General features: G+C 65.6%; 1 protein-coding gene across 1 annotated transcript in view; it reads right to left on the reverse strand.

The window, feature by feature from the left end:
• HSPG2 (heparan sulfate proteoglycan 2) overlaps window positions 1-13388 on the reverse strand; it is a 38771-nt gene that overhangs the window by 20447 nt on the left and 4936 nt on the right. The window contains exons 2-38 of the mRNA XM_074925135.1: window positions 12841-12973; window positions 12100-12183; window positions 11904-11969; window positions 11551-11660; window positions 11395-11453; window positions 10744-10904; window positions 10404-10529; window positions 9512-9757; window positions 9312-9431; window positions 9101-9232; window positions 8286-8430; window positions 7637-7785; window positions 7410-7556; window positions 7181-7344; window positions 6933-7109; window positions 6191-6387; window positions 5964-6111; window positions 5749-5876; window positions 5578-5664; window positions 5449-5507; window positions 5298-5365; window positions 4675-4841; window positions 3468-3609; window positions 3209-3388; window positions 3009-3127; window positions 2815-2926; window positions 2616-2729; window positions 2409-2536; window positions 2245-2331; window positions 2101-2154; window positions 1913-1985; window positions 1683-1823; window positions 1414-1605; window positions 760-852; window positions 605-685; window positions 272-502; window positions 44-157 (exon numbers count right to left, since the gene is read on the reverse strand). Of these exons, the coding sequence (XP_074781236.1) occupies window positions 44-157; window positions 272-502; window positions 605-685; window positions 760-852; window positions 1414-1605; window positions 1683-1823; window positions 1913-1985; window positions 2101-2154; window positions 2245-2331; window positions 2409-2536; window positions 2616-2729; window positions 2815-2926; window positions 3009-3127; window positions 3209-3388; window positions 3468-3609; window positions 4675-4841; window positions 5298-5365; window positions 5449-5507; window positions 5578-5664; window positions 5749-5876; window positions 5964-6111; window positions 6191-6387; window positions 6933-7109; window positions 7181-7344; window positions 7410-7556; window positions 7637-7785; window positions 8286-8430; window positions 9101-9232; window positions 9312-9431; window positions 9512-9757; window positions 10404-10529; window positions 10744-10904; window positions 11395-11453; window positions 11551-11660; window positions 11904-11969; window positions 12100-12183; window positions 12841-12973 (4734 nt within the window). The remainder of the gene's footprint in view (window positions 1-43; window positions 158-271; window positions 503-604; window positions 686-759; window positions 853-1413; window positions 1606-1682; window positions 1824-1912; window positions 1986-2100; window positions 2155-2244; window positions 2332-2408; window positions 2537-2615; window positions 2730-2814; window positions 2927-3008; window positions 3128-3208; window positions 3389-3467; window positions 3610-4674; window positions 4842-5297; window positions 5366-5448; window positions 5508-5577; window positions 5665-5748; window positions 5877-5963; window positions 6112-6190; window positions 6388-6932; window positions 7110-7180; window positions 7345-7409; window positions 7557-7636; window positions 7786-8285; window positions 8431-9100; window positions 9233-9311; window positions 9432-9511; window positions 9758-10403; window positions 10530-10743; window positions 10905-11394; window positions 11454-11550; window positions 11661-11903; window positions 11970-12099; window positions 12184-12840; window positions 12974-13388) is intronic.

Here is a 13388-nt window from a genome sequence, read left to right on the forward strand (position 1 = left end):
ACCCCAGCCCCTCCAAAAAAACCTGCTTAATCTCAAGACTTACGGAGCAGACGCCGCTCTCGGGGTGGCAGCTCTCCGAGTGCCCATTGCACTCACAGAGCTCGCAGTGCCCCAGGTACAGCCCCCCCCCAGTGCGGGTGTAACCGGGAGCACAATCCTGCCAAGGAGGGAAGAAAAGGGGGGGTTCAGTGTTGTGACAACCCCCAGCAAATATCTGTGGGAAGTGGGGGGGTGATGACAGGGATGCTGAGGGGGGATGCTGGGGGCTCACCTGGCAGGACAGCCCGTGGTACCCGGGGGGGCAGCGACACTCCTCCACCTCAGCGGCCGGGGGGAGGCCGGGCTGGGGGGGCACGGCCGTTTCCATGACAATGTCGGCGATGCTGGATGCAGCCGTGCTGGTGGAGTAGGTGGCTCGGATGAGGACCTCATCCAGGTCGGCCAAAGCCATCAGGAGATGCTCCCGCGTTGCCGGTTGCCCATCCGGCCGCTGCCAGTATTGCTGCAAGCAGAGAGGGGTGTCAAGGCAGGGGGGACACACACCAGCTTGGCACACCGTGGGGATGGGGGACATTGGGGACAAAAGCCACCCACCACCTCCTACCTCCCGAAAAATGATCTCGAAGGTCTGGGGGGTCCGCGGGGGCAGGTCGGGCTGGTACGCCACCAGCGTGATGTCATTGCCCTGTGGATAGGGGGGGGTCAGAGGGGGTCCTGGTGTCACTCTGTCCCTCCCCCCCTACCCAGGCACCCCCATACCGTGATCTGGATGTCGGCGTCAGGCAGGGCGGCTCCCTGCCCCCCTGGGGTGTAGGTCAGGGTGTAGCGGAGGCGCCCGCCGTAGGAGCCCACCTGCGTGGGGAGATGGGTGGGGTGGGGAAGGGAAGGGGAAGGAGATGGGATAGGGATGAGATGGGGATGGGACAGGGATGGGGAATGGGGAATGGGGATGAGGAAGGGAAGAGAAAGGAGATGAGGATGGAATGAGGATGAGGAAAGTGAAAAGGAAGAGGAAGAGGATGGGACAGGGGTAAGGATAGGGATAGGGTTTGGGATGGGGAAGGGAGAAGGGAGAAAGGAGAAGGAAGGGAATGGGGATGAGGATAAGCAAGTGGAAGGGAAGAGGAAGGGATGAAGAAAGGAATGGGAATAGGATAGGGATGGGGAAGGCGAAGAATATGGGAAAGGAGAAAGGAGACAGGAAAAGGAGAAAGGAGAAAGAAGAAAGGAAAAAGGAGAAAGGAAAAAGAAGGAGAAAGGAGAAAGGAAAAGCCAGGATATGGGGGAGGCTGTGCCCACCTCCCCCTCCACAGAGCCACAGGACGAGCACCCAGGGGTGCCCACAGGGAGCGGGTGCAGGCTGGGTGCTCCTGTAGGCACCTCTGTCCCCCGGGGAGGGAGACACCCCCTTACCTTGTCCCCCTGGTAGGGGGGCGGCAGCTGCCAGTAGTAGGAGTCGGGGGGCAGCTCCCCAAAACGGTCGTAGGTCAGTCGGGGCTGGGGGGTGCCCGGCTCCACCCGGAAGCCAGTGCCCACCCGGGTGCTGCGCTGCCGGTTCACCAAGGCGAATCCCTGGGGATTACCGGGAGCGAAGGGCGTCCGGACCTACGGGATGGGGATAAGGGTGAGCGGGGTCGGGGCACATCTGGGGACACCCTGGGGACATCGTCGGGGACACTCACGGTGCCACGGGCGTAGGTGGTGCTGGCGCAGTGCTGGACGATGCCCATGCAGAAGCAGGGCAGGCAGCCGGCCGGCTCGCTGGCGCTCAGGTGGAAATGGTGGGGACGACAAGTGGCGCAGTGGGGACCCTCCACGTTGGCCTTGGAGGAGGGGACAGGGACACAAGGTGGGTGTCATTGCCTTGTCGTCCCCTCCCAGGGCTTGGGAGGAGGAGGGGGACAGGGCTCACCTTGCAGCGGCACTGCCCGTCGGCGTCGCAGCCCTCGTCGATGCTGCCGCGGGGGTCGCACTGGCACTGCCCGCTGGGGACACCCGGCTCTGTGGGGCAGGGTGGGGGGACATGGGATGACAGCCATTGGGCAGGACGCCCCCCAGTGCCACCGCGGGAGACACTGCCTCATCCCCTCCCTGTGACACTCACCTCGGCATGGCTCTCCCCGCAGCGGGTCCCCCACATAGCCGGGCGAGCACCTATGGGGGGAGCACCAAAAAAAACCCAGTGAGGGGGGGGTTGCACCCAAAAACACACAACCCCCACCCCACTCCAGGTTCCCCTGGCACCTCTCACAGAGGCGCCCGCTGTGTCCAGGGGCACAGGCGCTGCAGGTGGGCTGCCCATCCGTGTCCTCGAAGCAGGTCTTGGTCACCCTGCAGAGGGGACAAAGGGATGAGTGAGCCCCTGTTGGTGTCCCCAAGGAGGTAGAGGACAAGGGGGTGGCACCTACTGGGTGGCACCGTGTGGTCCATGGCAGGGACAGGGTTGGCAATCATCCGGAGTGCCCCGGGTGGCATCGCCGTAGTAGCCAGGTTCGCACTTGTCACATTGGGCACCTTCCGTGTGATCCCGGCAGCCCTACAAAGGAGAGGGTTTACAGTGCTGGTGACACTGCCATGGGGATCCCTGTGGTGTCCCCTCACCGTCCCCAGCTCACCTGGCAGACGCCGGTCTCGGGGTGGCACTCGCCGGCGTGGCCATGGCACTGGCAGGGCTCACAAGTGCCCAGGTAGAGCCCAGAGGTGCTGCGGGTGTAGCCGGTGTCACAGTCCTACGGAGGGGACACAGGGACAGGCAGGGTGAGCCACTGCTCGGTGTCCCCAAGGCCGGGGGTGAGAGGACACCGAGGGTCTCACCTGGCAGGAGGCACCGCGGTAGCCGGCTGGGCAAGCGCAATCCTCCACCTCCAGTGCTGGTGGGCGGCCGGTGGCATGTGGCACCGCCACGTCCAGGCTGACATCGGCCAGTCTGCGGGGCGAGACGGGATGTCACCACTGCTCTGCTCGCCTGCGTCCCCGTGTCCCCCATGTCCCCTCCCCATCCCTGGTACCTGCTCTCCTCTGGTTGATCGGAGTAGGACGCCCGGATCATGAAGAGGTCGACGTCAGCCAATGCCATCAGGAGATGCTCACGGGTGGCATCGCGCCCGTCTGCCCGGCGCCAGGCACGCTGTGGGCACAGGCGGGGGGTGACTGCCGTGTCCCCAACCCCATCCCAGAGTAGGGCAGGGGGACACCCAGAGGTCCTCACCTCGCGGAAGGGCACGGTGACAGTGGTGGGGACACCTGAGGCGGGTTTGGCATCGGAGAAGTGCTCCAGGAGGATGCCGTTGCCCTGCAGCAGGACGTCAGGCTGGCGCGGCAAAGGTTGGGCACCCACCGGCGCCCGGTGTGTCACCGTGTACCGCAGCTCACCGCCATACGATGTCACCTGCGGGGAGGGACACAGCAAGGCTCAGCCAGGCTTGGGGACATCCACCTTGTCCCCCAGCCGGCCCCGGCGCTGGCACCTTGTCACCGGCGAAAGGTGCAGGCAGCACCCAGTAATAGACATCACGGGGCAGCGTCTGGAAGGCAGCAAAGAGCAGCTCCCGCGGGGAGGAGAAGCGGGCGCCTTCGCCCACCGTCCGTGTGCCGGCCAGGTTGGCCAGGCTCAACGGCGGTGTCTCTTCAGCTGTGAGGAGGACCTGGAAGGGGAGTGGAAAGGGACTTGGTCGTAGGCATGGCAGGGCACTACAGGGCACAGCACGGCACATCAAGGCATGGCACGGCACAACACGGCTCTACATGACATGGGAGGGTACAGCGCTACATGGCATGGCATAGAAATGCATGACGTGGCTCTACATGGTATGGAGTGGCACAGCACTACACGGTGTGGCACAGCATAGCACAAGAGGGCACAACATGTTACAGCATGGCACAACATGGGATTGCACAGCACAACATGGCACAACACGGCATGGCATGATGTGGCCTGACATTACGCAGCACAGCATGGCATGACATGGCAAGACATGGCGTATAATGGCATGGCATGGCTTGACATGACATAGCATGGCAAGGCATGGCACAACATGGCACTCCATGGCATGGCTTGACATGACATAATACAGCATGGCATGGCAAGGTACAACATGGCATATAATGGCATGGTGTGCCTTGACATGGCATAGTACGGCACAGCATGGCACAACATGGCATGGCAAGGCTCGACATGATGTAGTACGGCACAGCATGGCAAGGCACTGCCTGGCACAGTATGGCATATAATGGCCTGGCATGGCACTACATGGCTTGATATGACAGAGTACAGCACGGCAAGGCACAGCATGGAAAAACATGGCAGATAACGGCATGGCATGGCTCGGCATGATGTAGTACATCACGGCATGGCAAGGCATAACATGGCATAGAACGGCATGGCATGGCTTGAAATGACATAGCATGGCACAACATGGCCCTCCATGTCATGGCAAGGCTTGACATGATGTAACGCAGCACAGCATGGCACAGCACGGCAAGGCACTCCATGGCACAACACGGCATATAATGGCCTGGCATGACACAATACGGCAGTACACGGCATGGCACGGCTTGACATAGTACAGCACGGCATGGCAAGGCATAACACGGCGTAGAACTGCATGGCATGGCTTGACATGACATAACATGGCACAGCAGGGCATAACATGGCGCTACATGGCACTCCATGGCCTGGCATGGCCCGGCGCGGGGGGTACCTGGTGTCGGCTCCAGGCGGAGCTGGCGCAGTGCCGCGAGACGCCCATGCAGAAGCAGGGCAGGCAGCCCTCGGGGTTGGCCGCGCTCAGGTGGAAGGTACCAGCAGCGCAGGCGTCGCACAACCGTCCCCGCACGTTGGGCTGCGGGGCGGGTGGGTGTCGTGGGTGGGGGGTGCCAGGGGGTGGGATCGGATCAACTGGGTGCTGAGGGACTGGGAAATGGGGTGCTGGGGTAGGGGGAGGGGCGCTGCCAGGGAGTGGAAATGTGGGGGGTGGACTGGGTGCCATGGGGGGGTTGGGATGGGTGCCACAGGGGATCAGACTGGGTCCTGGGGGGGGATTGGGCTGGGTGCTATGGGGTGGGGTGGAATGGGTGCTGGGGGCAGGGGTGGCAGTGGGTGCCCCAGGGATCGGACTGGGGGTCATGGGGGGTTGGCATGTGTGCTGGGGAGGATGCCATGGCAGGGGTCAGACTGGGTGCCCAAGGGATCCCACCGGGTGCCACGGGGAGTGTCACACTGGGTGCTTCGGGGATCAGACTGGGTGCTGTGAGGGACGGGAGCACCCAGCCCCCCCACCCCTGGGCCCTGCCCCCACCTTGCAGCGGCACGTGCCACCGGCCGCATCCTTGCCCCCGCGGGCGTCACACTTGACGAGCTCCTGGCCTGTGGGCAGCGAGGGTGAGGGTGGGGGCACCCCTGGGTGGCGGGGGAGGGGGGTCATCCCACAACCAGCACCCACCACTCACCAATCGGGGTGCACTTGCCACCCGGCTGGATGGGGTCTCCCTCGTAGCCCGGGGCACACCTGTGGGGATGGGTGGGTGATGGGTGGGGGGTCTCGGGTGGGGGGAGGTTATAGGGACACCCCCCCATACCTCTCGCAGCGGCGGCCGGCGTAACCGGGGGCGCAGGCGTCGCAGGTGGCTTGGCCATCCGTGTCCAAAAAGCACGACTCCGAAAACCTGCGGGTGACAACGACAGTGACACAGCGGGGCTGTGACATTTTGGGGGGGTGATGGGGGGGTTCCCCTGGGCTTGGCACTCACCTACGAGCTGGCTCAGTGTAGGGACAAGGACAAGGGTGACAGGCGGTGGCTGTGCCCTTGGTGGCATCGCCGAAGAAGCCGGGCTTGCACTTCTCACACTGGGGCCCCTCCGTGTTGTGCTGGCAGTTCTGGGGTACACACACACACGTGTGGCATGGAGGGGGGTGGCAGCGTGCCACATCCCTGTCCTCTTGTCACCCCGCACCCCCCCTTACCAGGCAGTGTCCAAAAACAGGGTCACAGGTGCTGGAGTGGCCGTGGCAGCCGCAACCAGAGCAGGTCCCCAGGTAGAGTCCCCTCGTCACCCGCTCGAAGCGGGCGGCACATCGCTGGCACGACAGCCCTGTGTAGCCCACGGGGCACCTGGGGACACAGCGGTGTGATGGTGGCATCGCGGCGGCAGTGGTGACACCGAGCCCACGACCTCACTCCCGGCAGTCACCTGCACTCCTCAACATCCCCAGCTGGCCCCAGGCTGGTGTCACTGGAACTGGTGACGTCCATGGCCACGTCGCTGAGTCCCACGCTGGCCATTCGCCCATCATAGACCGCCCGGATGAAGATGCCCTCCAGCCCCTGCAGCACCAGCAGCAGCAGCTCCCGGCTCACCGGGGCACCCTCCTCATCCTCCCAGTGGTCCTGCCAGGACGGTGACACCAGTGTCATGCCAGGATGACCAGCTGCCACCATGAGCATCACCTGCCTGCCACCACTGGTACCACCTACCCATCACCAGCATCGCTTGCTCATCACCGCCAGCATCACCCACCCATCACTGCCGTCACCAGTACCACTCACCCACCATCAACAGCTTCACCCACCAATCACTGGCATCACCCAACCCATCACCAGTATCACCCACCCATCACTGGCATCACCTACCCATCACTGGCATCACCCACCCATCACCGGAATCACCCATCCACCACACCAGCATCATCCACCCATCACCAGCATCACCCACACATTACCAGCATCACCCACACATTACCAGCATCACCCACGCATCACCAGCATCACCCACGCATCACCAGCATCACCCACGCATCACCAGTATCACCCACACACCTCCACCAGCATCACTTGTCCACGACCACCAGCACCACCCACCCACCATCACCCTCCCACTGCCACCACCACCACCCATGTGCACCAATATCACCCACCACCCAGCTCCCACCCACCTCGGTGAAGGGCACGTGCCGCCAGTTGAGGACATCAGGCCGGGTGGCCCCGACGTGCGCCCGCAGCTGCCGCCCGTGGCCCCGCAGCACCACGTCGGGGTGGGTGGTGGGCTCGGGGGGTCCCCGTCCCAGGCGGTACCGCACCCCGTAACTCAGCGCTCCCCCGTAGGCATCCACCTGTGAGCATCAGCGAGCTGTCAGCAGCTGTGCCGCTGGCGTCCCCAACCCTGTCCCCACCCTGGTGTCACCTTGTCCCCAAGGAAGGTGTCCGGCAGTGCCCAGAAGGCGTCGAGGGCCAGGAAGCGGCGGGACAGATCCAGGAGCTGGAATTCCTCGGCATCTGTGTCCACGTGGAGCTGCGTGGCCGAGAGCACCGGCGAGGACGGCGCCGCTGGCACCGTCACGTTGACGCCTGCGAGGAGATGCTCAGCCCTTGGTCTGTCCCTTGTGCCCCCGTCCCTTGTCCCCAGGACTCACCCTTGAAGTCGCCGGGGCGGTCGAAGCGGAGGCGGAGGCGGTGGCGGTGCCGGGCGGTGGCGCGGCAGGCGGTGGTGACGCCGAAGCAGAAGCAGGGCAGGCAGCGGGATGTCCCCGTCACTTGGAAGTGGCCCTCGGGGCACGGCCCTGCGGAAGACAGTGGGTGACAGTGACACGGGGCCACGGTGGGGGGGCAGGATGGGGAGGGGAGGGCGGGGGACGCTCACCGGGGCGGGTGACGGTGAGGACGCTGTCGGGGATGCCGAAGACCATGCCCAGGGTGTTGATGGCCTCGCAGGTGTAGGCGCCTTGGTCGGCCTCTTTGACGTCCCGGATGGTCAGCGTGCCCTGCCCGGCCTCGCTCACGATCGACACCCTGCGCCGCACGCTTGGCACCAGGCGGGAGCACCGACCCGCCCCCAAGTGCAAGCCCCGCCCACTGCGCAGCTTCTGCTGGCTCTTAGCTTCCCCCCCTTGCTGGGAATCCCACCCTGGAAACCACGCCCCCCGTGCAAGCCCCTCCCACCGCAGGGCTCCCCCCAGTGCAAGCCCCTCCCACCACAGCCCTCTCCTGCCACAAGCCCCTCCCACCACCAGAGAGCCCCTCAGTATAAGCTCCTCCCTCAAGCACAAGCCCCTCCCACCATTCCAGGCCACACCCCCAGCACACCCACCACCGCCACTCCAAAGGACAAGCCCCGCCCCCTCCGCAGACCCCGCCCCAAGTGCAAGCTCCTCCCCAATGATAGGCCCCGCCCCTTCCCACCAAGCCCCACCCCCAGAACCCACAGCCAGCTCCCTTTGGCCACCCCCTCAGGCCCCACCCATTGGGCCATGCCCGTCTGGCCCCGCCCCCTCCCCGAGGCCCCGCCCCACCTGTGGCTGCTGGGGGTGTGTCCCCAGTTGAGGCGCCAGGTGATGATGGGGGTGGGGACGCCGGTGGCCACGCAGGTGAAGGTGACCGTCTGTCCCGGCACCGCCCGCACCGACTCCCGGGGGAGCGTCACCACCTGCGGGGGCACTGCCCGCACCCCCCCGTCACCACCCCGACGGACCCCGCGTGGCACCGCCAGCACCAGCACCAGGTCCCCAGAGTGGCTTGGGGACAAGGTCACCAGTGTGGCACCTGGCACCACATCATGGCACCAGGTCCCCAGTGTGACACTGCTTGGGGACAGGGCCACCAGTATGTCACCCAGCACTGTGCCACGGCACAGGGTCTACAACATGGCACCACTTGGGGACAAGGTCACCAGCACCGGGCCCCCAGCCCAACTTGGGGACAAGGTCACCAGTGCGGTACCTGGCACCACATCATGGCACCAGGTCCCCAGTATGGCACCGCTTGGGGACAAAGTCACCAGTGTGTCACCCAGCACTGTGCCACGGCACAGGGTCCCCAGTGTGGCATCGCTTGGACACAGAGTCCCCAGCACTGTCACCAGCACAGTGCCATGACAGAAGGTCCCCAGCACGGCACGGATGGGGCACAGTGTCCCCCACGGTGTCCCCAACCTGGCGTCACGGGACAGAGTCCCTGGGTGCAGTGCCCCCATGCCGGTGCCATGGCACCACGTCCCCAGCACAACTTGGGCGCAGCATCCCCAACACGCAGCCACGCCACAGGGTCCCCAGCACCGGCCACCACGTCCCCGTGCCTGGCAGAGATGTCCCCTCCCGGTGTCACTCACCGCAGCCGACCTCATCGGAGCGGTCGGGGCAGTCGGGCTCCCGGTCACACTGGTAGCTGGCCCGGATGCAGCTCCCACTTGACACACACCGAAACTCCGCTGGCCCGCAAGCCGCGCCGGGTGCCTTGGTGGCTGCAGCAGTGACGGTGACACGTGTCAACCGGGAGGGCCCGTGTCCCCCCGCCCGTGTCCCCAAGCCGGCCGTACTCACGGCAATCGGTCTCGTCGGAGCCGTCCCCGCAGTCGTTCTCGCCGTCGCAACGCCAAAGCTTGAGGGCGCAGTGCCCGTTGCGGCACTTGAACTCATTGGGTTCGCAAGGGGAGGGGGTGCCTGGGTGACGGGGGGCGGGTTGGGGTGGGTGTCAGCACCCACAGGGTGCCCCCCGCCCCGCCCCGTCCCCGCAAACTCACCGCAAGCCTCCTCATCGCTGCCGTCGGCGCAGTCGGGCTCGCCGTCGCAGAGGTAATCGCGGGGGACGCAGCGCCCGTCGGCGCAGGCGGCTTCGCCCGCTCGGCACCCCCCCGCCAGAACTTTCGGGGGGCGCGGGGTGAACGGGCGGTGCAGGGAGGGGGTGACGGCGGCTGGGACGGTGCTCACCGGGCGGGGGGGGGTGGTGGCAGGGCGGGCGGTGGTGGGGGGCATCCGCGTCGGGGGTTCTGTGGGGATGGAGGTGGTGGGGGGGGTGTTATGTGGGGTTATAGTGGGAAATGGGGGTGCACGAGGGGGTATATGGGGGCTTATAGGGGGAAATGAGGTGCAGTGGGGGGATTATGGGGGGTTATTGGGAGGAATGGGGGGGCAGGGGGGTAATGGAGGGGAAATGGGGGTGCTGAGGGGTTATGGGGGGAAATGGAGGTGCAGTGGGGGGTTATAGGGGGTTATTGAGGGAAATGGGGGGCAGGGGGTGTTATGGGGGGTAATTCAGGGGCAGTGGGGGGTTTATGGGGGGTTATTGGGGGGAAATAGGGGTGCTGGGGGGTTATGGGGGGTTATTGGGGGGAATGGGGGTGCAGTGGAGGGGTTATGGGGGTTATTGGGGGAAATGGGGGGCAGGGGGTTTATGGGGGGAAACGGGGGTGCAGGGGGGTTATGGGGTTTTATTGAGGGAAAATGGGGATGTAGGGGAGTTCTGGGGGTTATAGGGACAAAACGGGGGTGCGGGGGGTTTATAGAGAGATTATTGGGGCAAATGGAGGTGCAGGGGGGCATATGGAGGGTTATGGGGGAAATGGGGGAGCAGGGGGGGTGTATGGGGGGCTGTGGGGGTAAATGAGGGTGCCGGGGGTTTTTGGGGGGTCTCACCGCAGCCGTCCTCGTCGGAGGCGTCGCGGCAGTCGGGCCGGCGGTCGCAGCGGTATTCGCTGGCGACGCACTCGCCGCTGCCACAGGTGAACTCCGAGGGGGTGCAGGCGCGCGGGTGGGGGGTCACTGGTTGGAGGGGGGGGCACAATCAGGTGACACCCCCCAAAAATACCCACCCACCAGAAGCTGGAGTGGTGGGGGAAGGAGGGGTGTCGAGATGCGCTGGGACGTGGGACCAAGCAGCGTGATGGGATACAGGGGGCGGTTTAAACCCCCCCCACCCCATAGCCCCCCCAAACCTGCTATAGCCCCCCCAGACCACCCCCCCCCCGGTGCTCACCAGCCCCCAAGCGCCGGAACTGGAAGCCGTGGGGGGAGGTGAGGTAGGAGGCGATGGAGCCGGCGGCCAGCAGGTCCCGCAGGACCCCCCCCAGCTGCGCCTCGTCCCCGTTCCCCTCCGAGCCCACGTCCAGCTCCACGAAGACGTCGCCTTCCAGCTCTCTGGGGGGTGTGGGAACAGGGTTCAGTACCCCAAAAATCTCCCTACTGCACCCCCAAAATCTCCCCTGCACCCCCAAACCTCCCTACTGCACCCCCAAACCTCCCTACTGCACCCCCAAAATCTCCCCTGCACCCCCAAACCTCCCCCCAGCCCCCACAAACCTCCCCATCACCCCCAGTTCTCCCCATCCCAATTCCCCCTGCACCCCCAAACCTCCTCTGCACCCCAAACCTCCCCATAGCCCCCCCAAACCTCCCCATCACCACAACCCCCTGCACCCCCAAACCTCCCCATCATCCCTATCCCCCCTATAGCCCCCCCAAACCTCCCCACTGCTCCCCCAACTTCCAATCAGCCCCAATCCTCCCCATCCTCCCAATTACCCCAGCACCCCAAACCTCCCCGCCCCCCAAACCCCCCCCTGCACCCCAAACCCCCCCATGCTCCCTCAAAACCCCCCTGGGCCCCCCCAACCCCCCCTCAGCTCACTTGATGAAGACCACGCTGACCACCTGCTCCCCTGGCACCTTGTAATACTCCGATTCCAGCTGATGGGGGGGGGGGAGCAGAAAATGGGGGTGTCAGGGTGCTCCCTTGGGTGCCCCCCACCCCCAGCAGCCCCCCTCCCCGTGACCCCCCTCTCACCGTATCCACCACAGCCTCGGAAATCTCCCGAAATTCCTCAGACTCGGGGTCCTCCAGCTGCCGGCTGTAGTCGATGCTGCGGGTGAAGTTCACCAGCGCCCGGAAATAAACTGGGGGGGTGTCAAAAATGGGGGGGGGGGGCCGGTGTCAAAAATGATGGGGGTGGCACCTGCACCTCCCTAAAAATACCCCCCTGTGACCCCCATCCAGCTGTGACCCCCCCATCCAGCTGTGACCCTCCCACCCAGATGCCCCCCTAATATTTGAGTCCCCCCCCAGTATAAGGCACTGAGGGAAAAAAGTGGGGGTGCAGCAAGGAGGGGGGGGGGTGTCCCCTAAAATGTGTCACTTACTCAGCGGGGGGTCGTCCTCGGGCTCGGCCACCACCATGCCCGCCGGCGCGGGGGGGGGCCCGGGCGCTGCCCGCCGAGGAGGAGGAGGAGGAGGAGGAAGAAGAGGAAGAGGAGGATGAAGAGGAGACAGAGCTTGAGAGCGGTGACACACGGGTGACACCCAGGGGACAGGTGCCACCCCAGGGCGTCCCCTTACCGGTGGGTGCCAGCCCAACACTGGGTACATGGGTAGTGCTCGCCGGTGGCCAGGTGACACCGCTGCCGTCCTCCCCACTGCCATCTGCAACGGGGACAGCGCAGGTGGCACCCAGGGTGTCACCCACCCACGGTGACACACACCCAGGGTGACACAGACCCACCCAGTGCCACCATACCCCCAGGTCCTGGTGCCATCTGCGATGGGGACGGCGTGAGTGGCGCCCCTGGTGGCACCCTGCCATGGTGACAACCCTCAAAGTGGCTCCCAGCCATGGTGGCACCCACCCACGGTGACACCCACCCAGGGTGACACAGACCCACCCAGTGCCACCATCCCCCCAGGTCCTGGTGCCATTCACAATGGGGACAGCGCAAGCGGCACCCATGGTGGCACCCAGCCATGGTGACACCCCCCAAAGCGGCTCCCAGCCACGGTGGCATCCACCCAGGGTGACACCCACCCAGGGTGACACAAACTCACTCAGTGCCACCAGCAATGGGGACAGCGCGAGTGGCACCCGTGGTGGCACTCCCTCATGTTGGCACCCACCCTTGGTGACACCCACCCTCCCAGGGTGGCACAGACCCACCCAGTGCCACCATCCCCCCAGGTCCCAGTGCCATCCGCAATGGGAACGATGCGAGTGGCACCCGTGGTGGCACCCCCCCATGGTGGCACCCAGCCACAGTGTGAGCCCCCCCGCCCAGTGTCAGCCCCCCCCCCCCGGTGCCACCTCACCTCCAGATGCCACCAGGTCCTCGTCATCGGAGAGGTGCTCGTAGTACCGGCGTCCCCGCGTCCCCCCGACGTGATCGGCCACCGTGTCCTCGGGGAAGGAGGTCTCGGCCAAGCCCCGGGTGCCGCGGGTGACCTGGGGGACACCCGTCACCCCCCCGCTGGGTGCCAGGCCACGTCACCGCCACGGGGGGGGGACACGGGTGGGTGCTGGCAGGGCCGCGGCCGCATAGCTGTGCGGTGCAGTCAGCGCGGCGCGGGGGGGGGATGAGCTCATCGCCCACCCACCGCATTCCTGCGGCGCCACGGCAGCGGGCACACGCGTGTGCAGGCACACGGGGCAGCGGGGTGAGGGGAGCGCGGGCCGGGCACACGCTTTCGCACCGCTACACGCGTGTGCCAACACGGGGACGCGTGTGCGTGCTGACACGTGGCTGTGCACAGGCGGTTGCACCGTTCTGGGTGTGCACCGACACGGGGACGCGTGTGTGTGTGCTGACACGTGGATGTGGACACGCGTTTGCACGGCTACATGCATGTGCGTCGACACA

Source organism: Athene noctua, chromosome 22 (assembly GCF_965140245.1).
Source record: "Athene noctua chromosome 22, bAthNoc1.hap1.1, whole genome shotgun sequence".
Lineage (NCBI taxonomy): Eukaryota > Metazoa > Chordata > Aves > Strigiformes > Strigidae > Athene > Athene noctua.